Below are 22,570 nucleotides of genomic sequence, written 5' to 3'. Positions count from 1 at the left end.
GCACCCAGCTGCCCTTACGAGAGTCCACCATGTCCCTGGGTGACTCATTCCCTGACTAACTCTTCCCATTCACCGCAAAAGAAAAGCAAGACAATTTTAGGATATGGGCCTGCAAGCAAAACAATAAAACACACCCAGCTCATTGAGGAAATTTTCCCATGCTCTGCAAGAGAAGGGAACGAACTCTTTCCATTACCAAACAATAAGGGCTTTGCCAGGCACATTCACTTTAGACTATAACATCCCTTACATGAGACCACAGACAGCTTAGCAAGTATGTTCTTAAGCAAAACCAACAGCAGATGACAATTTCTCATGGACTTCTTATCGCTAAAGGACCATAGACTAGGGGAGGAGGGACAGAGAGTATGTCCAGATCTTTAGGTACTTAGAGCCTTTTAAATCGATTTCTTTCTGAGTATTCATCTCTCTCTCTCTCTCTCTCTCTCTCTCTCTCTCGCTCTCTCTCTCTCTCTCTGTCTCACACACATGCACACTTTTTCCCCCCATTTACTCTTTCTTCGTAGACAATGATCCAATTAAGTGGGCTTACGGCTTATCTCATGCCAGTAGCCTGGAGATGTGAATGGGCTTAATTGCCTCCTTAATTGCCACACTGATACACCTGGAGTTTGAGGGTTGGTTGGGAGTCTCATGGCTCTCTGCAGGCATAGCATGGAGACGGGACCATAATGAAGTTACAGGAAAGCAGCCCTGTCCAGCTTGGACATTCAGAAGTAATCAAGGTCCACAAGGATTTTACTCCTTCATGTGGATTTCACAGCTCCTAGGTTCCAAAACCACAGTCTTTCTCTCCTGCAGGTCTTTGTTCCCTCTTACAGCTCTGGGTAAAGATCTCAGTACTGTTCATTTAAGTTCTTGTTGCTAAGATCATATTATTTTAAAGATTATTTTTTGAAAGCTTATTAGTGTCATGCCAATAAAAACTCGTACATCAGTGTTGCTGACCAACTCAAAATATTGATCGGGGCCTATTGTTTGAATTTATGAGGAGTCGCAGAGCAAACTTGGGTCAAAGGAGCAATCACCCAGGGGAGGTAGAAGAATAATAATATCCGGTTGTCAAATACAATTTTTGTAAAGGCATTTTTTGTTGTGAAAATTCCCCTTAAGATACTCACGATAGCTCAAGATAGCTCAGTTTTCCCTTTAAGAGAATTTTGTGTCACTTGACTTTTCAGTTAATTTTCGCATATCTGAGAATAGTAAAAAAGCAAACAAACAAACAAAAAAAAAACACAGAGACATGACTGGCCTTAGAATACTTTTACCAGAGGAAGACAGACCTTCCAGTGCCCCCAGAGTCCTCAGCCAGCAGTGAATGTGATCTGCATTCACTGTGAAAGCACAGACTGTGTTCCCCACTTCTTTATAAACACGGTTACATTTCTGACAGGTCAAATGGGTTACTTTAGATGGCACTGTGTTAGTATCTTAGCTGCGCTGGTCAAATACTAGCGACTTGGAGTTCAATTTCAAAAGTTAAGAGACTTGCAGCCAGATATCCAAAGATCTGGGGACATGCAAGGAGCTGATAAATGTAACTATTAATCCCTCTGTGTATTGAATAGAATAGATTACATGGTATGAATGACTGGCAGAATTCCAAGTTCCACAATTTGGAAAAACAACACATTAGTCATGTTTGTACCTAGCGTCTTTCCTTTGAAGGCCACTTTACTCCTTAAGGGGCTGCATGTTGCTTTGGGATCAGTGAAGTGTTCGTGTTCTCTGCGGTACCCTTAAACTGATTGTTTATGCATGGGACATGATGTGGCGCTAATGCCAGGCGATTAACACCGCAGCAAACGTCAGGACGCCAGCATGCAAATGGAGACGCTTCTGTGCGCTCTCAGCCAAGACAATTGGATTGAATGAGATCTCTCAGAGGGTTCCCCAGACTCCTGTGCCTTAGGCTGGTCTCCAGCAGCATTCCCATCAAAGGTGGCTTTCTTCCCAGTTACATGGGTGGTGAGAAACCCCAGGTGTGGCTCAAAAAGAGTGTTCAAGGGTGATGAATCCACTCTCATCAATCCTGAGGAGTCTAAACCTGGTGGCTTGAACCCATGCATTCCCTGGAAGGTGAAGGACACCTTCATTAGACCTCCCAGTTGTGACCTTGAGCCACAACCTCTAGAGGAGTCCTCTGATTGGCTGATGCCATGCACAGACAGCGATTAACATGTCTAATGCTTTGCTGACATTCTGTCTGAAGAGGGGAGAAGGGGGCGGGGGATCGGGGGTGTTTGCTGGCAGAGGAGTGTGAAATCTGCTAATTAACGTGACCTGCCTTTGATCCAGAGAGAATACGCAAATGACATCTGAATCAGGGGGATCGAAGGTGCAGGGGAGGGGATAGTCCTCCCCCCCAGCATGTCGGGGCTTGACTTGTGGTTTTAACCCTTTGACGCCGCCTGCCAAGGACTGAAGGGATCATAGAATTGACTTTAATGATCTGTACAAATAAATAAATAAATAAATAAACAAACACCATACAAACGGTTGTCCACACCTCGCTTTCTCTTCAAATTTACACACGCTGCGCAAAACTGAGTCACTTTTTTCACCAACACGTGCTCACTGGGCCCCGGTGATGCCTGAATCATGATTTCTGTGCTACTCCTTTTTTGTCTGCTTTTTGACTATGACAAGGGAGACATGTGGGGACCAGGCAAACCAGTAGCCAATTTTTTTTTTTTCCTCTGCGCCAGCTCTGGGACAGGCAGTGTCTGATGCCCCTCCCTCTGCCACAGATGGCTTGCACGGGTCCCTGCCTGGAGATGTGTTGTTGTTGTTGCCGTGTGCGCTGACACAAACTTGATTAGGGGGAAGAAGACACATCTCTTCTCTCAACATTCTGCATATGGGGCTCACCAAAACAACCCACCTGCTACTCATGCACTACCAGTCACATAGTCCGGACAGATTGCACAGTGAAAGCTAGCAGAGGGAGGCAGCCTTGTCACAAGCAATTATGTTCTGGGTTTTTTTTTTCTTCTTCTTCTTTTTTCTTTTTGCGTTATCGTGAGACTGCTCAGAACATATCCAACCGGCGCACGATTCTGTGGTTCTTTGTACGACTTCATCAGAGGCTGCGTGGAGCCCAGCATTGTCTTTAAAATAATAAAGAATGGCACTCCTCTCGACAATGTGTCTGAGATGCACAGGGGAGTGTGGCACACTGCGATAATGACTGTTTACCTGCACTCTCGCCGCCCTGGTTTTCCACTCTGCTGGGCTGGTTGTGACGCAGGAGAGACAGACTGCATCCCAGCATTGCCTCGCAGCCGAGAGCCTTAAAAGAGAAGAGCCTCACTGCACTGCAAACACAAACTCAACACATGCTGAGGATTATGCAACCATTTCTTCAGAGCACACGTTCAAATATTACCGAAGCATTATTTGGTCTGTTTACAAACACGACTTGTTAAGCACATTAATGTATAATACCCTAATGAGTCAAAATTTGCCCAATCATGCACAACATAACACACACGGAGAGTAATTATTGGGTCTGTCAAACAGAGACACATTTTACTGTTGTTCCAGTCTGAAGAAGAGTAAAAGCAGGGAAAGGTAATACAGTGCAAAAACACAACAGTAATTCACCGCCACTACCTTAGACAGCCCCTATCTACTGGCTTTTACGTAACAGGGAAAATCAGTATGGGATGTCAGATCTCTGGCGGGCTGTCGGAGGCAGATTAAGTGCACTATCACTGGATCGGACTGTGTCTACAAGCACTTCTACTGGAAACAGATTACAGGCACAGTTCTTGTCTGTCTCTTCCCTGTTCTATAGCAGTGTAATGAATTACAGTGAAAGCAACTACAGATGTTGTCCATGCTCAGGATTGAGTAGTTTTAAATAAAACATCTTACATTACAGCCAAGCTATATGTATTTGTACAGAAACAAGAAATTAAGACTGCATTAGCTCTACAAGTGTAGGGGAAACACAGCTGATTAAGACTGCCACAGCAGCATGGGCGACAATGTAGCCAATGCATTGCATTTCAGCATCACCAAACATGTAAACTACATTAAATAAGAGGCCCTTGAGCAAAATCAATTTAATTCTATGTTCAGTTTAATATTCTTTTAAACTTTGATAGGAACACAAGCTGTAAGCATTTATATTTATTACAAATGATCTATTTCAATAATTACTCAGTTAGAATTTTCCAGACTGTACTCAGAATTAAATATTTTATAACAGCACTTTTTTCAATTTCGCTTTCAAAATAGCCAACAAGTGCTCAAATTGTAGGACTTGTGCTCATACCCTGCAAAGTAGAATTTCATGGAATTTAATGTCATTTACTTCTAATTCCAGATGGATTCCCAAGCCGTTTTTTTTTTTTTTCCAATTTTTCACTTGAATTGAGATTGATAAAGTCATTAAAGAATTTGGCCCTCCAATCTAAACACACAATGTCTGTTACGATACAAAATGAGCATTTAGTTTCTCAAAGGTTTTTTTTTTTTTCACAGATCCCCAAAATGAGATTGACAATGAAGTCACAAATGTCATCTGAGTTCATATTCAGATTTAACGACAACTTTATCTATGCCATGCAGTACACCTTCAATCTTGACACTGTAACAGCATAATCAACACAGCTATGCTTAACTGCTTTATTGTATACAACATCTTTCAAGTGAGAGAGGCTTGCTTATGACCATGTATAACATGGATAACATTGTTTTAATATATTCTGCACATGGGGGAGGGGTGTCAATAAAGCAAAGCATCTGTTTCCCATAAGTACCTGGTCTCACATGAAATATTCTGAAGCACTATTTGATACTTGTTTTTCCGTTACCGTCAGAGGTGACCTCCTAAAAGTCTCACAATGTAACAAGCTGCTCCTTCCAAACACTATTTGATTTCAGCTTATTCCGCCCTGAAGGTCATTTTCCTCTCTAGTATTTCATCATTGATTTTAATGTATTCATCCATCGGTCCCTCTAAGCAGAAGACAATTTGAATATTTTCAATTATTGGGAAAGTGTCAGCTTGACCAGTGGTAATTAAAACCCATTCACGGTGGAAGATGGCCAGACCTCACACAGGTCGCCAGCCCACCTGCTGCAGGGGACACAGAGCATATTCTATTCATTTAACTCAAATGCATCAGCTTAAATGATCCTACTGCACTTTAATGAGCAGCATACTTGTTAATGACTTTTTTTGACTTATCTTTCTTATTCACAGGTTGCCATTTTATTGTGGTTTGTTCACCCTGTTCTTTATCTGCGTTGCTGTGGAAAACGTTAAAGGCCTATACTTTTCATGTTTCGACATAACACATTTCAGTTACGCTATTTATAAGGATCTTGGTTTTATGAAAGAGCTATGTGTATGATACATACTAAGATGAATGTTTGACAGTCCTGTCAGAGGGAGGAATAATGCCCTAGTTGAAGGATTTAGAAGGCACATCATCCAGAGAATGGTAATGTTTACTATTCAAATTCCCCCAGGTCTGGATGTGCATGACATGAATGACGCATCAGTTACAAGGTCAAATTCAGGGATGGCAGTGAAAACTCCCGTGTATGCCGAGCACAACACATGAATACTTTCATGTTAACATAGCCAACAAATATACATACCCAGGGGTACTGCAATTCTCAAATATGTACATAAATCTATGTATGTAGATATACATCTCTATGCATGAACCTCCAGGACCTTTATCACAGTTCAACAGCATGCATCTCATGTATTCATGTATAGGATGTAGGACTGGTGGTATTTATGACCTCTGCCCAGTCGACCCAAGGGCTTGTGTGCAGTGGTTGTTTGAGCTGTTGATGTCGAGAATCTTTCCTGTCATGCAAAGGTGACTTTTCAGTATTGTGCCTGTCAGTTTAAAAAGATGTGGTGTCTGTTGATGCAAAGGTACATGGGTACAAAATGCTCATTTCTAGGTCAGTGTTTCCACAGACACAGAGCACAATTAAATTATGTTGTTGGCATCGATACAAATTTGGAGTCATTGACTGTTATGCTGTATATAGCTTTCTACAGATAGACAGAGCTTGCACTACATTACCAGTGAATCTCAGGAGAGATTTCTAATGGACTGATAATGTATGGAAGTATTAATCTCATGTGGATGCACACTCCCTAAAATCTGTATGCATGCAGAGCTTTAAAGATGAGTCAGGGGTACTCAACAGGAAATTTGCGATTGCCTATAAAACAATTTTTAATATTAATATAAAACACTGGCTCCTTTCTGAAATTTAAAAAGCAAAAAAAAGGAAATTACACAGTAAGGTCTATTTTTGTTCACAGCACCTTTCGAGCAAAGCAGTGCAGGTTTTGGGTGATAAAAACAGAAACTGTGGACACCAGCAGTGGTTCTATCTCTGGCATGGCTTCAGGCACCACTTTGAGGCTGAGTGAGGTCTCCGTCAGCCATGTTTTTGTCAGAGTGAGCCCAGGCCTGGTGGGGGCACCTGGTTGTGTAAGGCTCCAGCACAGGCTCTGGAGAAACATAATGCATTATGTAGCCATCACATTTCCATGCCACTTCCTTCTCTCCTCTTGCCGCAGTAAAAATAGAAACAGCAGAACATGGGGCTTTTACCTTGCTGTTTATGGCTGTCCCACTCTCTCTCTCTCTCTCACACACACACTTCTAAGCATGGATAGTTATTGGTCTTGCTATATTCATCCACCTACTTTTCATTCAATCCTTGTCCTCCCGCAGGTGACATCAGGAGCAGTGACAGTGGATGGCAGAGTTCAGAGATGTTAATTATTCCTTTCCAGCATTCCTTTTATGACCTGTTTAGTAAGGCGTTCTCTGTGATATGCACATCTTTACCTCTCCCTCTACCGTGGCAATATAAAGACGAGTATGCGCACTACAATGTACATGATAAGTGATAAAATGTAATGATAAATCCGCAAACAAGATGTAGTTTGTCTAGCTTTTAACTAAGACAGAGAGGGCTTTTTAAAAAAAAAAAAAAAGAAAAGAAAAGAAAAGAAAAGAAGAAAAGAAATGAAAAAAAGAAAAAGGAAATAAAAGAAATCATACCATGTCCCTTGGAAGCAGAACTCTCTGCTTTGACCCTATTGACATATTCTAAGGTTAAACTAAGCAAATGTGACCGACACTAAATGGAATATCTCCCTGTTAAGAGTATAAGTATTACCTGCTGTTGTTACTGCAGCTCCAGTCCCCATCTCTCAGTGAGCAGAACAATAACAGAGTACAGTTCCCGTCTGTCAGAAGGCCTTTGAGCCCACGCATCAATAAAGCTGCAATCCTCTGTCAGACTACGAATACGGAGAGAGAGAGAGAGAGAGAGAGACAGTGAGAGAGACGCATTTTGGTGGCTCGAACACATTTATTCCTAACAGTCTACAACTCTTTGATAAATAAAAGAAAAACAAACTCTTTGCCCTATAGAAAACACAGAAGAGAACACTCACATAAAGGTATTTGACCAATCTTTTAACGTGTTATTTGCAGTAAAATAGCTCACAGCAGATAATTACATTAAGACCACCCTTCCAATGGACACTGATCCCTGATGAGTAAGATTTTGTAATCTAATCTTTAGAAAGACTGTTCTGAGCTGTTGATTTTTTTTCTTTTGCTTTGCCTCGATATATGAGGTTGTACAATCCCATGAGATAACACAGTCCCTGATGAATCTCTGTCAAGTACATTAAACAGTCCTACAACAGAATTTTATGCACAGACAAGACAGAAACATCTGATATATTACCTGCAATATCATACACCAAGCTTGTAATGAAGGAACAGATCTCCTAACAACACATCACCAATTACTGATATAATATTATTCTTCTATTGTTATCCTCTCATGATTTAAATCAGTTTTTTAAAGCAAAGGAAGTCTTTGTCTTCCACTTCGTATTTAACAATCTGTGCAATGAGACTTTTTTTTTCCTATTTGTTTCAGAAATGCCTCATGAATTTTCATTCTGTGATTTGCAAAGTTTGCCGCACAGAATGTCTCATTATTTAGCAAATAAAAAAGCTTGTGGTGTTGATACCTCCTTACCCAATACGTGTTTTTTCAAGTTTTGGAATGTGCTTTGAATTTTTTAATGAATGCAGAGTGATTGTGCTGAGCAGAATGGCTGGCTCCTCCCTGAGACATACAACAGCATCAAACGCAGGCAGGAGCCAGAGCAAGTGAGCATTCACCAAGGGGATGATGCACAGCAGGGGCTCAGAGGAAAGAGAGAGAGAGAAAGAGAGAGGGAGAGAGAGACAGAAAGAGAGAGAGAGAGAGAGAGAGACAGTGAGAGAGAGAGAGAGAGGGAGAGAGAGACAGAAAGAGAGAGAGAGAGACAGAGAGAGACAGAGAGACAGAAAGAGTGTGGGGGCGGGAGAGATGGAGGGAGCCTCTGCGGCCAAGTCCTCCAAATGTGGTTGCCTTCTCAAGGTCAATCACAGAGCTGGATACACAGACACAGGAGTGATCACACAACACACACACACACACACACACACACAAAGGCAACCACAGTCCCTAAGCAGCACACACAAAATTAGTCAGGGTAACTGAAGAAGAAGAGGTACAGCATGCATGTCTGGCATTTGACATTTTTATATTTTCAATAGGCTGTGCTGTACCTTTTCCTTCTCTTGATAGATCACAGTGCACCAGCTGGCTGTAAAGGGAGGTAATTTGAGCATAGAGATGTTGTGTATTTATGATAATAGGCCAAATGCTAGTATTGATTTTACTGTCTTGTGTGGGTACATTTCCCCCCATTTCATTCCCTACTGCAAGAAAACACCTTCTCGTAAAGATTATTTCACATGTTGGTCAAATTTGTCGTTTTTCCCTGCAGGTTTACACTATACACAAATTCACAGTTGTTCATTAACAAGACAGGGTCAATTCCCAAAACAATGTGGTCCATGTCACAATAAAACAACATTTTATGGCTTGTAGCAGCAAAGCACTATTAAACAGATAAAACACGCCAAACGGGCATCTGGAGGATTATAAAGAGAACCGCCACGAATAAACTCACAGACCCAGAGCAGCATCCCTCTACTGTGAAAGACTACAGGATGCTGTGATGCGCAACCACACATTCTACAATATGGTGCCATCTTCTGGGCTAGGATGACATCACAGTGATTCACTCACTGGGTATTTTTGGTTTATTACCTTCATGCCAAGCAATATAAAGTGATGTAATACTGCCCCCTCTGTTATTACTGGATTACAGCCTGAATTTTACTTGTTAGTTCACACTGCATTTACTATATAAAGGCTGACAGTAAACAAAAACTTTTTTTTGTGCCCAGTAAAATATATCACTGCATTTGATAAAGACTTAATGAGAGAATCTATAGTCTCTCTCAATCTCAATAGTCTTTAATGTCAGAACACCACTAAAATTGGTTCAGTTCAGTTTATCTTTATTGTTTCATATGAAAAATGGAAAAGTATATAGATCACACAACAGAAATACAAAAAATATACCAACAATAATAATAATTAAAAAAAAAAAACAGTAAAAACACAAACGAAGAGAAGTGATCAAAATTCTTGAATCTATTACCCTTCATTCTCACACATTGGTAGCAGGAACCTGATGAGACCATTTCAAGTTTTGGTCGCAGTAGGAGGTCAGAGACACAAAGGGCTCACCGTTATTAAAAGTTTACCTGTGGAACAGTTCAGGCTGATCAGTCACTTTGATTGATTTTACTTTGACTAAAAATTTTATTGAGATTATTTTAACAAACCAGTATATATAAATCCTGGATTCCATAAAGAGAAGGTTCATAATTGTTTTATTGAAACTCTTATATTTTCTCAAGAAAAACAAATGCTGATGTCATTCCTTACAGATATAGCCTTTGTGTTAAGGTCAAAGTTGCACTGGCCATCAGTAATTGGGCTCAAGTCATTTTAACCCTTACATAGATCTGGTCTCTTACTGTGGAAAAAAAACGCTTTTAGTAATGTCATATCTAGCAAATGTAATGTAAACCAAAGAGTAAGGCATCTCCATTTTAAGTACATTGTGTTTTCATATTAGTATCTTAACACATACTGAGGCAATATAATCTACACAGACTTCTTACTAGGGTTATTTTTATTTTTCCAACTTGGTACTCAAGTTTGGTGAAAAATACAAAAATATTATTCTGGATAGCCTCTTGGTATTGCTGGAATCATATACAGGAGCCATATTAATCTTTGGAAGAACAAAATCACCATCATTTGAAAAGGGACGATAAATGGGAAAAAAAAGGAGTTTAATGATTACTGAACTACCAATGGCTTCCTGTCTGTAATTTAATGAGATGTTAAAAGGACTAGTTAATACTGCACAGTAATCAGACTTAGTACTGCAGCCCAGTTACCAGGACTACCTATAGAGCTCCACCAGAGCATATGCAAACAGAGCTGGAGCTTGTCAGCCTACACAGCCCTTGCTGTGTATGACATGGTGTCAGAAGACAAGCCACGGCAGTTCCCCCACCAGAATCTTGACATTAGCAATCCAGTGCTATAGCCAGAGTGTAAACAGTGGTTCCACAGATACCACAGATACTAGACAAGGACATGGGAGAGGTGCAGGTGTGTACCCTCTTGTATTCACTTGTAAAGGAGGCTGAACACAGTGTCAATACATTTGTCCATAAAAATGAGGGGGATGAAAATAAATATGAGTTTGAACTGGAGAAGCTAGATAAATATTACGTTCCCAAAGTTAGCATGATCGATGAAAGAGCAAGATTCCCTCAGCAAGTGCAGAAACAGGGCAAAAGTAGGATTTATCTGAGGTTTACACAGGCTGACAGGAACTTGTGCTTTTGAGACGCTAAAACTGAGAACATAAGAGACAGGTTAGTGATAGCTGTTCTGGACAAGGAACTGTCACAGAAATCACAAATGATGTTAGATTTGACTCAAGAGAAAGCACGCACAGCAGTCAGAACGGATCAAAGGGCAGAATTCTGAGCTGAGCAGAGCAGAGCCACAACACTGTGTGAAGTTGTGCAGAAACTGAGGCAAACAAACTCCATGCAGCCAAAAGGTATATTTAAACCCGAGAAGAGAGACAAATTTGGAAGTCAAGGGCTCTAAGGACAGAAACATGCACACATGGGAAACGCCGTAGATGGAAAGTGTTCACGATGTGGCAAGCAGCAGTCCAAGAACAATATCTGTGCAGTAAGTCCAACAGAATGCCACAAGAGAGGTCACTACATAGTTGTGCTGTGCACTACAGGTCAATGATGTTTACACAGATGACTGGAAGACAGAGGCAGTCATTCTTCCTTAGTGTCGTTACAACTCAGGACTCCAGTGATCCATGGTCAGTAACATTACTGATTCAAGTTTGTTATGATAATAAACTTGAATCCATAATGTTAGTGACCATACTTACCATGATCCTGAGGATACATAATTTCGTCTCACTGTGTCACTGTGTACTGTGTATATGGCTGGGGTGACAATAAAGGGAATTTCATTCATTCTTTTTTTTTTTCATTTCATTTCATTACTTGAGAGCCTACCTACAAAAATCTGAAGTCAAAGCCAAAACTGACATATACAAAGGTTGTATTGGACTGTGATGGTGGTTGTCTGGAAAAGCATAGGAAAATTCAGCTTACTATAAGGGGACAGAGTACCATTTCATATATGTCATTGAAGGGCCTGCGGTCAACAACCTTCTAGGACAAAAAAATAGAGGGAGTGCTGAAGGCATCACACTCATCATGCCAACAGATGGTATTTTTTTCACCGTCTTCCCTATGGCATCACAAGTCCAACAGAGTTCTTCCAGAGAGAGATGAATAAATTGCAGAAGAAAGATCAGGACACAGCAGCCTACACGAACAACATAAATTGTCTATGGGAGAAACTCCTGAGTTGTACAAGCAATGCCCACAGAAGGTCCAGAGGTCACTCAGAGAAGTTGGGCTGAAGTTCAATGATGAAGGATGTCTATTAAGACAAATACAACTCCCATTCCTGGGTCATGCCATTTACAAACATGGCATCAGACCTTACAAGAAAATAATGGTGACCACATGAAACATTCGGCCATCACAAAACACCTGAGAACTAAAATAAGTTCTGGCTGCGGTGCATTACCGAAGACGCTACTTACCTAACCTGACAGATGTGACACACCCACTAAACAACCTACTAAAGGCTGACACAGTATGGGTAAGGTGAATGACTCCAATGGAAGCTCTCACAAATGTCAATCAAGTTCTGAGCACGATATGGGCAGTCAGGACCGGTGCTCCCCAGTGATGTGTCCTTTTCCTGCTGCTCTTCTCCCTCTACACCAACGACTGCACCCCCAAGGACCCAGCTGTTAAACTCCTGAAGTTTGCAGACGACACTATGGTCATCAGGCTCATCCAAAATGGCAGTGAGTATGCATATCAGTGGGAGGTTGAACGGAGCTGAACACGCTCAAGACTGTGGACTTTGGGAGACATCCCTCAGCATTGCCTCTCCTCACAATAAGCAACAGCCCTGTCTCAACCATGGAGACCTTCAAGTTTCTGGGAACTACCATTTCCCAAGATCTGAAGTGGGAGACCAACATCAACTCCATTCTCAAAAAGGCCCAGCAGAGGATGCTCCTTCTGCAGTAACTGAGGAAGTATGGTCTGCCACAGGAGCTGTTGAGCCAGTTCTACACCACGGTCATCAAATCCGTCCTGTGCATATCCATCATGGTCTGGTTCTGTGCAGCCACAAATCAGGATAAGAACAGACTGCAGTAAACAGTAAAAAAAACAGAAAAAAAATCATTGGTGCTCCCCTGCCCTTCCTCCAGGACTTGTACTCTTCAACAACCAGGAAACGGGCAGGGAAAATCATTACAGGTTCCTTGCACCCTGGACACAACCTCTTTCAACTCCTCCTCTCCGGTAGGTGATACAGAACCCTGTATACCAAAACTACCAGACACAGTAGCAGTTTCTTTCCTCTTGCCATCACCCTCATAAATAGCTGACCAGTATCATCTGCTATGCCATAGCTACTGCTACTTCTCCAAATAGTCGACACCCTGCTTCACATCTACAAACGCTGCACTGTACAAATACTCATACATGACAGTTTCATTCCCATACATGATGCAAATTATTGTTGTGTGCACTACCACACACATGTGCACTTAATGTATATTGTTTGTCATTTATACAATCTGTATATTGCTTGTATATCGTGTGTTGTCTGTAAATAATATGTACATTGTCTGTATATTGTCTGCACTGCCTGAGAGACACCAACAGCCAGAACCAAATTCCTTGTGTGTGTTAACATACTTGGCCAATAAATCTGATTCTGATTCTAAGATGCTATTAACTAAACCTAGCAGATGTGACACGCCCACTCAACAAACTACAGAGAGCTGATACTGCCTACTGTTCTTGAACTCTGATTGCTGCTTAGACAAGACACACACAAATTAAGGAGTGCTTAGCTAAGTTCACCAAGTGCTTGTACGCTGTAGACAATAACATCTAAACAGACCACAAGACATTAGTTATACTCATCAACAGCAAGGACATTGATGTGGTGTCACTTTGTTTTCAACATCTGCTTGTGCCAACAATGAGGTTCAATGCAAAAACTGAGTATGCTCCTGGCAAGCTGCTCATTGTAGCTAACAAAAGGTAGCTCAAATGGTAGAGTCACTCTTGACAACCCCTTTACACAGTAGATCCTGGAAGAGAGTCTCCACTGACATCTGCAAGGCCAGCAACATAAACTACCTTCCCAGATACTTCAATGTCACATACCTGCCCAACATGGCAGGCAGTACTGGGGCCTGTCCCACTGCAGGAACTTTTTCACATGCTTGGGAAGTTTACCCTCTTTCCCACCAGATGAACTTGGGCTGATTTTGGTTCCTGAACCATAGTTCATACTTCATTTTCTTTATCTACTCTAGAGTGCGTTCTTTTTCATGGTTAAGGAACTACTAGGGGGAAACTTGCATTACCGAATGCAAATTTCACAGAATGACTAAGGAAGCCCTGCCATTTTAAGTACCAGCAGTTAGCAAGCATAAAAGCATAATAAATACTGGCTTGCCCATAGAGCTCCACCAGAACATATCCAGACAGAGCTCAAGCTTGTCAGCCTACATCTCCTTTGTTGTGTATGAGTCAACGTCTTATATTAAACAGTGTAATAATACTTGTCTGCTCAGGACATTCATTTAACATTGAGAGGGTATAAAAAGGTGATGACACACCTGTGTAATTCATATATTAGATGGAAATATGAGAGTAAATACTAATCAAAATGTCAATGATGTAAAAAGAAGTAGAAAATTCAAGGAAAAATTTTACATGAGACAAATAAATAAATAAGACCAGTAGAACAGCTAAAACATGTTTGCACCAGGACGCTAAGGAAAAACCTGGAAATCTGTGAAAACTGGTTGCATTTCGGAGCCACAAAGTCTCCAAAACTACTTCCATACTAACACCAACTGACGGGGAAAAAAACCTGAAGCGTTCCAAAAGAGCCCTGTTTACCTATTCTGGGATTGGCAGTCGAGAGAATAACTGGAAAAACCATTAAGCTAATTACACTTGTTAGTAAACAACTACGCAGGCTAGTAAACTTTAAGACAGATTACCATGAGATTAAATGCCTTATTGGTGTAACAATGAAAACGAATTCAGGGATATTTTACACTGATGTAATATTAGTATAAATATTCACAAAACTGTGTTTTCAATCTGACAAATTATTTCTAAAACAAGACTCCCGTTTAGTCTCCAGAGAAACTTGCATTCTTCGTACCAATCCGCTGTAACTCGGCCCTTCTTCGGCAATTTCCGTCAGCTCTTCGACAAATTTCGCTGGTACCCGAGTACCTTCGATGGTGCGACTGATCATATTTTCGTCCCGCTCATTCTGTGTTGTTGTTCTCGGTGACGCGACGGAGGTGTAGCCTGACGCGGTCTCTTACGTGTCGGCCTGAATAAAAGTGGAGCTCCGAAGGCTCGGGAGTGACGGAGGGAGTCTGTAACGGTAAGAGGAGACAAGTGTTCGGGGGAGGCAGACACGGCATGTTCCGACGAAGATAAGATTCTGGCTGGGTTCGGCCCGAAGGAAACAAAGAGATCATGGCGGCGGGCTTGATGTAGGCAGTCGAACAGGCGTAGAGGGAGGGGAGGCTATTGCTTCTAGAAACGGGGTGTTACTTGCTCACAATGGATGATATGTTATTTCAGGAGTAGAAATTCTGTTGGAAGCGGTTGCTGTAATCGATTTGAACTGCCGCTCAAACATATTTTGTGGAATGCTTTCCTTCAGCAAGATTCTACTTCATTGTCATCTCATTTAACAAACATATGCACACACCTCTGACTCACAGCAATGCATGGAGTGAATTCCAGAAATCTCCGTTTCTTTTCCTCCCTTTGGTTTGGCATTTTTAGGGTACTGTACACTGTTTGTCGAAGGTTTTGGACAGGACTATAGACGAATAACTCGATAATTATTCAGACTACATCGCTAGGATCCACTGCAGTACCCTCCAAAATGAGATTGTTAGATTTTCTCAAAAAAAAAAAAAAAAGAGAGAGAGAAAGAGAGTGATGTATCGGTTCACTGAAACGTGAAATAAGGAAAAGCGACACCCCCCTTTTGTAAGGTTTTAGTTGCGTAATTATACGTATAATCCGTAAATCAAACAGATTCATAAGTTATTGTCTTTGGTTTATACAACTTTAATGTGTAATGATTCTGTAGTTTTTATTTTGATTGTTTCAAGTAACATTGATGCTCAAGTAATAATTGGTGCATTGTGATTTTAATTTCCTGTTTCCCTCAGAGTTGGAATAATTTTGTCAGTGAAATATATATCATCAACAAACTAGTGTTCTGTTTTGTTTTGTTTTTCACAAAGATATTTGTTGTCGCCTGAATATCATGCCTCCACGTTAGTAAATGAAAATTTGAAAAATAGAGGGAGAGGTATGCATGGCCAATCAAAGTACAGATAGACGTTACGCTGTGTGAGATCACGTTACTGTCGGTTCACTGTATCATCTCCAGGTCTATAGCTGATAGGCTTGCCGGAACTGGTGGGAAATGTTGAACGCTCTTAAACATGACACATGACGACTCAGGGTTGATTACTCTGTGACCGGAAATAATATTAGTACCTTGTTTTAGGGTTGTCTTGTCAACTAAAGAGTCGTCTAAACGGCTTTGATTTCGGTTATCTGAAAGCATCACCCTATCCCTACGATTTTGGATTGTCCCTGTGGTTTATAAACTTCTGAGATCTTTCCCCTCAAAAATGGATTTGTTCTCTAGATTACAACTCAAATAAACCTAAAAGTTGATTGTTGGTTGTCATTATTTGTAGGATTTCAAGAAACACCAGATATACTGTAAGTCCTTCCTAAGAGAATTAAGAAGCAGTATAGAACTACAGGGACAACAAAGAGCTACATATTTTAAATATTAGAGGGGGGGGGAGTCCCTGTTTTTGTTTTTCAGAAGACACATAGAAGCACTTGTATCTTAAAAGCCATACGAATTAATGCTTAATTAGAACGCAAGTACAATATTTGGGAATCTTCAGCTCTCCTTGTTTATGCACTAGCCACAGCTTGAATACAAATTGCTCAGTCTTTTCATTGCTACTGTGGTTGGCTCAGGCAAGTGCTTTATTGTCCTTTGCAGTATTTGCAGTTAGTCCCCATCAGTGATATCTGAGGTTGTTCTTTGTGCTGGGAAAGTAAGAAGTAGGCCCCATACAGAGTGAAACATCTGTAACTCAGACAGAATGCCCCAAAGCTCTGTTGTCTGCAGCAGCCATTTGAGGTGATATATATATATATATATATTTTTTTTTTTTTTTTGTAGCTGAGAACATGTTGCGGCTTGTTAAAAAATGGGGAACACCTCAGAGGAGAAACAGCCTGTGTTCACTCTTTGTTGGCAAGCTCATGCCAAGAATTAGCCTGGGGGAGTAACAAACATTGTATTGCTGAAAACTACAGGTCTGTGCTCTGTGCTCAATCGAGATTTTAGGAATAAGGGGAGGTTAGGATTGGTGTTTCACCAAAGCTGAAAGGTGTAACATGCAATGGAAATGCCTGTTTTCCAGTGATTACTCAAACTTGGCAAACTGCCTCAATGCAGCGAAAGGAAATGTCAGACCAATGACTTGGGGATAGACATAATACTAGTGAGTAGCAGGCATGAAAATAACATGTTCCTCCACCAAAATCCTTGTGTGGGTTCAAGTGTTTTTGTGTACATTTTTAAGAAACAGGTCATTTCTCACAACCCTTCACCACTGCCTCTCTGAGATGTCCCACCATGTATTTCCACCAAGAGCCAGAATGGATTCCCTCTTTTATGTGTTCGCTGCACAAGCTGAGCCAAAAAACGTACCCCATCCAACAAGAGCGCTGCAGTTTCACTACACTTCCTCACTGTTTTCACACTCTTTGGTGGGACTGCAGCTGCTTGACTTCTTTGTGCTGTGGCACGTTGTTCTTTTATGGGTCATATTGTTTTTTACGTCACCTTCTCATAGCTTTAGGGTCATTCCATCTGAAATCACACACCATGGTATCTGTGATCCTCATACTTGGAGAAGGATACTCATTCCTGTGGCATTGTTTTGTAAATATATCATTTTGTCAGATTGTGGCATCACCATAATGTACAGTATGGCACAAAAACATTAATAACTCATTCATTTCAGTCGTGGAAAAGCACCATAACCATCTTCTGTGTCGTGGGTGGGACGTCCGTGGGTGGATTATGAGCATTCATTTGAATTCTGTATGTCCCAGTCTTTGTCAGGGATGTATTTTGAAGTAAATGCTATTTTTGAGAATGATCTGAAATGGTGGGTGTTCAAATCCACTGCTTCCAGATTGGAGTGACCCTACTCAGATTCAAAAATTGGGAAAACAGTTAATAGTTGTTACAGTTAAGGTAGACTGGTTCTTTTCTTCATTTTGAAATGTAGCGCATTTCATTTCTGTGACATAAATTGGTGAAGTGGTTAAAGTAGCAAAGTTTCATTAGTTAGTTGTCCATCAGCAGACTTTTCCAGTTACTAAGAGGCATTTAAGAGTTTCTTCTACTAGTTTAAAATATTTTCTCTCTTTCAAAGCCCTGTTTTGTTGCAAAACTAGTGTTCCATATGACACACAGTAGGTCAGTTCAGTTGTATAGAATAGCACTCTGAGAGAGTTGGGAAACATTACAATTTCATCAGCTGGAATACGCCTGCTTCCATTTTAGAGCCTCTAGAGCTGCGTGAGGATCATAAGGGATGTGAATTGTTTGTTTATGAGACACTGAACATTTAAAGAAATCAGGAATCTGGAGATTAATCAAAGAGAACTGTACATTTTTCTGCAAAGTCTTCAAGGTTCCAAAGGAAAGCAGTTAAGTTGGTCTACTTTGATATTCTCTTAGTTTGCGTTTTTTTCCTGTATTTTAAAGATATATATATACGGTCCAAAGAACATTCAGGGTAAGGTGGTGTGAGATTTTGTAGGCCAAATTTTCAACAAAAACTCTTTGTAGATATCAAGACCTAGCTAATATGCTTGATCATTTCCTTTTTCAGCCTTTGACAGTATTTTGTGATCTTGTCTGCAGCTAACTCGATGACCATGGAATCGGGCGCAGAGGCACAGCAGGGTGCAGACACTGCTGTCTCTGAGAGTGAGAGCCAGCAGATAGCTCAGGCACAGATAGCCACTCTAACACAGGTAAGGGTCAGCTACACTGATACCACTGCTAATCTCCACAGGGGCGTTGACTTTCGTTATGGCAACAATGTTGATAGAAATTTGATTGAGCCCAAACTGTTTTTGTTGTTGTTCTTTTCTTTTCTTTTCTTTTCTTTTCTTTTCTTTTCTCTCTTACCTTTGGCCCAACCCCATTGCAATGCGGTGGGCACCACCTGACGAGGACAGAAAAAAGAGGAGACCGCATAAGACTCGGCATAGTACATTTAAAGAAAACCTGCAGCACATCAGTAAAAAAGAAGAAGAGGCAGAAAATGCTTCAGCAGATCGAAACTATTGGAGAAATCTTGCTGTCCAATGTGCCCAACTGCACAACCAGACCTAATGCTAATGCCAATCAATGATCAAACCCAACTCCAGCCTTAAATACCCACAGGCACCTAATCATTGAAACATTGCCTTTTTTGTCCACTAATAATGCAAAATATTCTACTTACTTCGTACTCTGGGCATTTTCCTCTTGCAAGAACAATCCTACAGTTTTGTCTCTAGTGATTTATGAGATTGGTGAATGTGTCCAGGGGACCTTTAACATTGTCTTAAACAGAAGTTTTCAGTATTCATACGCTGTCCTTTTGGATAGCTCTGCTTTTTTTTTTGAGGTGAGGTCGCTAGCCTGATGTTACAGCCATTTGTAAACAAATTTCAGTGTCCTGGTAGAAGTAACCAGGTCAGGGTGTTTTGGCTTTTTTTTTTTTTAATTTGTGGTTCCCCTGACCTTAATGTGACCCATAGACAAATAGTTGCATAACAGCATCAGAAGAAAGAGGATCTTTTCTTCATAAACATCCTTCTCTTGAAGTTGAAAACACTGCTGCTGTACATTTCTGAGAAGATCAGTTCCTCGTCTGACCAGACCATTTAGTTTAAATTCGAGTTCCAGTGACATTTAGAAATGTTTGTTGGCCTGTTTTTTTCTGATTCATGTCAGGGAGAGCCTTTTTTTTTAACATTTCAAAGGGTTTTCTTTTTTTCATGGATGCATTCAATGGTAGATCTGAGAGCTTTGTATCCCCAGGATGCAACTACATTTTGGGTGTATACACCTGTGGCCTGTGTATTTTCCTTCCTCTTACAAAGTATTTGCCTTATAGTGGCAGTAGAGTAATCCCCTTGCAGCCTCTAATGGGAAGATTTAGCACTATTTTAGTGGTTTTAATCTTCCTCTAAATTTCCTTTAAACTCTTTAGGACTTTCCATTACAAGAGGAATAATTATCTTCAACGTTTTCCTTTAATGTGTTTATTTTTTTGTCCGCTGTATCTTGACTTGTAACAGTTAACAACAGCATGTCTTTCCCGTAGCCGAATGACAAGTGAATTTTACATGCGTAATGTCGTTTTCAAACCCAAGTAAAACAGGAAGTCTTTGGATGCTTTGATATTTTTCTGTAACATTTAGATTAATGGCTCACAATTACCAAATGTTTCTATTAGAATTTCTTGTAAAATGCTCAAGTCTGAGCGTCTTGACTGGTGGTTGACTTGTCTGTGTGTGTCTTGTGAAGGTAACCATGCCAGCAGGGCATGCCACCGCCAGCGGGCCCACAGTCACTCTGGTTCAGTTACCCAATGGGCAAACAGTACAAGTGCACGGGGTCATCCAGGCCGCTCAGCCCTCAGTCATCCAGTCTCCACAGGTGCAGACTGTTCAGGTCAGATGACTGCACTTAATCCTCCCAACCCCACATCTTGAAACCACCCTGGCAGCTATATATAAGATTTACTATAACTGGGCCCTGACTGTCTTACAGATCTCCACTGTCGCAGAAAGTGAGGACTCCCAAGAGTCAGTGGACAGTGTCACTGATTCCCAGAAACGTCGAGAGATTCTGTCCAGACGGCCCTCTTACAGGTGCGTGTTTCTCAGCGATTGCGTCACATGCTCCCCGGGTCATTTTTGAAAGGTCGGTGTTGTTGTTAACCTTGAAGTCATGTCGTTCGACTGCTCCACAGAAAAATCCTCAACGACCTGTCCTCAGATGCTCCTGGAGTCCCAAGGATTGAAGAGGAAAAATCTGAGGAGGATGCTGCTCCTGCCATCACCACGGTTACCGTGCCCACGCCTATCTACCAAACCAGCAGCGGCCAGTACAGTATGTTACTTTCCACCATTTTGTCCTTCCCACTGTACATTTGTATATATCGCTCTCAGCAGTAATAAATATTATGTATGACAGATTAATGATTTTATTTTTTAGTTATTATGAACTAAGCACAACCTTGTCTCACTGCTGTAAAGAAAAAAAAAAGAAAAAGAATAAAAACACACTGCTGAATTGAATGAAACACTGTTTATTTTATGAAGTTTGAAACTCCAACAATGGTCTGTGTCTCTGAGAAAATGAAAGCTAGCTTCAGTCAACATAAGCTTTACCAGTTAAACAATAGGAAATCAACCAAAATTGTTGACTTGTACTGCTCTGCCCAGTCGCCATCACACAGGGTGGAGCCATTCAGCTGGCCAATAACGGCACAGATGGAGTGCAGGGTCTTCAAACTCTCACTATGACCAACGCTGCGGCCGCCCAACCAGGCACCACCATTCTTCAGTATGCCCAGACCAGCGACGGCCAGCAGATCTTGGTACCCAGCAATGTGATAGGTGAGCCAACGGAAAGACTCTGCTTAGGTTAAAGAACTACTCCAGCTGAAACACACACATTAGTCTTTATTTTGAATGAATTAATTTATGTATTGACTTACTTGTTACCTTATTTGAAAGACTAATTTAATCTGTACCCAAAGCTCCGTCACAAAGAGTGTGTTATCTGTGGAGATCTTTGGAAGATAGCCTTTAAAATGCCGATCCTGGACCATCCGTACCATTGTTTCTAATCTCTGTTCATTGGTCACATTGTCTTGATGCAGCGGCGGCCTCAGGAGACGTCCAGGCCTACCAGATCCGCACGGCCCCCACCAGCACCATCGCTCCTGGTGTGGTCATGACCTCCTCTCCTGCAGTGCCCAGCCAAGGGGGTGCTGAGGAAGCCACACGCAAGAGGGAGGTCCGGCTTATGAAAAACAGGTAGGAGCATTTTTTGCAGTCATCTACAGACTATCAGAGCGCATCAATAAAGCCGTGGATTTAAGGCAGATGTTTAGCTTTCAGTATTAAACAGTTTATTGCCAAGTCTTTCCTTTATAAAGATAAACTGGATCTCAGGGCGTGTTGGAAAGGTGGTGTGTGGATATGTGATACAAATCATTCAGTGCAGTTCAAAATAACGGGAGCCTAACCATAATTCAAATCCTACCCCAATCAGAGAGGCTGCTCGTGAATGTCGCCGGAAGAAGAAGGAATACGTCAAGTGTTTGGAGAATCGTGTTGCCGTGCTGGAGAACCAGAACAAAACCTTAATTGAGGAACTCAAAGCACTTAAAGACCTGTACTGCCATAAATCAGAGTAACACCTCTCTGCATCCCAACACGAACATGGCATGTTTTCTAAATGGTTTTTAACTCTACAGATTGCCTATTTGATAATACATGAATATCTTGGATGGGGATGAATGCCAGCCAAATCTCATCTTAAGTAATAGAATGTGTTTTAAGAGGATGAAGAACAAAGGGAAGACCTTGAGAGACTGAAAAAAAAGGAAAGCAATTTCACGATAGTTCAACTTTTTTGCCTTTTTTTTTTTTTTTTTTTTAAGAACCATGAACTCAGCAGATGGGGGCTCAGAGATTTCTTTTGGTGGTCAACAGGTCTGCCTGGATCGTGAGAGAAACCCTGTCAA

At 41.2% G+C, this 22,570-nt stretch overlaps 1 protein-coding gene across 1 annotated transcript; it reads left to right on the top strand.

Moving 5' to 3' along the window:
* The first annotated feature begins 18,686 nt into the window (after positions 1 to 18,686).
* creb1b (cAMP responsive element binding protein 1b) lies at positions 18,687 to 22,240 on the top strand. Its single transcript, XM_030786176.1, has 7 exons — positions 18,687 to 18,791; positions 20,338 to 20,484; positions 20,584 to 20,684; positions 20,786 to 20,925; positions 21,261 to 21,434; positions 21,701 to 21,857; positions 22,096 to 22,240. Exons 1-7 carry the CDS (start codon positions 18,687 to 18,689, stop codon positions 22,238 to 22,240), a joined length of 969 nt encoding a protein of 322 aa, XP_030642036.1.
* The last annotated feature ends 330 nt before the right edge of the window (positions 22,241 to 22,570 follow it).

Source organism: Chanos chanos, chromosome 10 (genome assembly GCF_902362185.1).
Source record: "Chanos chanos chromosome 10, fChaCha1.1, whole genome shotgun sequence".
NCBI lineage: Eukaryota > Metazoa > Chordata > Actinopteri > Gonorynchiformes > Chanidae > Chanos > Chanos chanos.
Note: the sequence above shows the minus strand (reverse complement) of the source record. Positions and strands in the feature narration are given on the sequence as shown.

What these genes read in the sequence shown, in the direction of transcription:
- creb1b (XM_030786176.1), top strand. Translation starts at nt 18,687, where the DNA reads ATGACCATGGAATCGGGCGCAGAGGCACAGCAGGGTGCAGACACTGCT. An exon ending in AGATAGCCACTCTAACACAG is followed by an intron (nt 18,792 to 20,337) that starts GTAAGGGTCAGC and finishes TGTCTTGTGAAG; the next exon opens with GTAACCATGCCAGCAGGGCA. An exon ending in GGTACCCAGCAATGTGATAG is followed by an intron (nt 21,435 to 21,700) that starts GTGAGCCAACGG and finishes GTCTTGATGCAG; the next exon opens with CGGCGGCCTCAGGAGACGTC.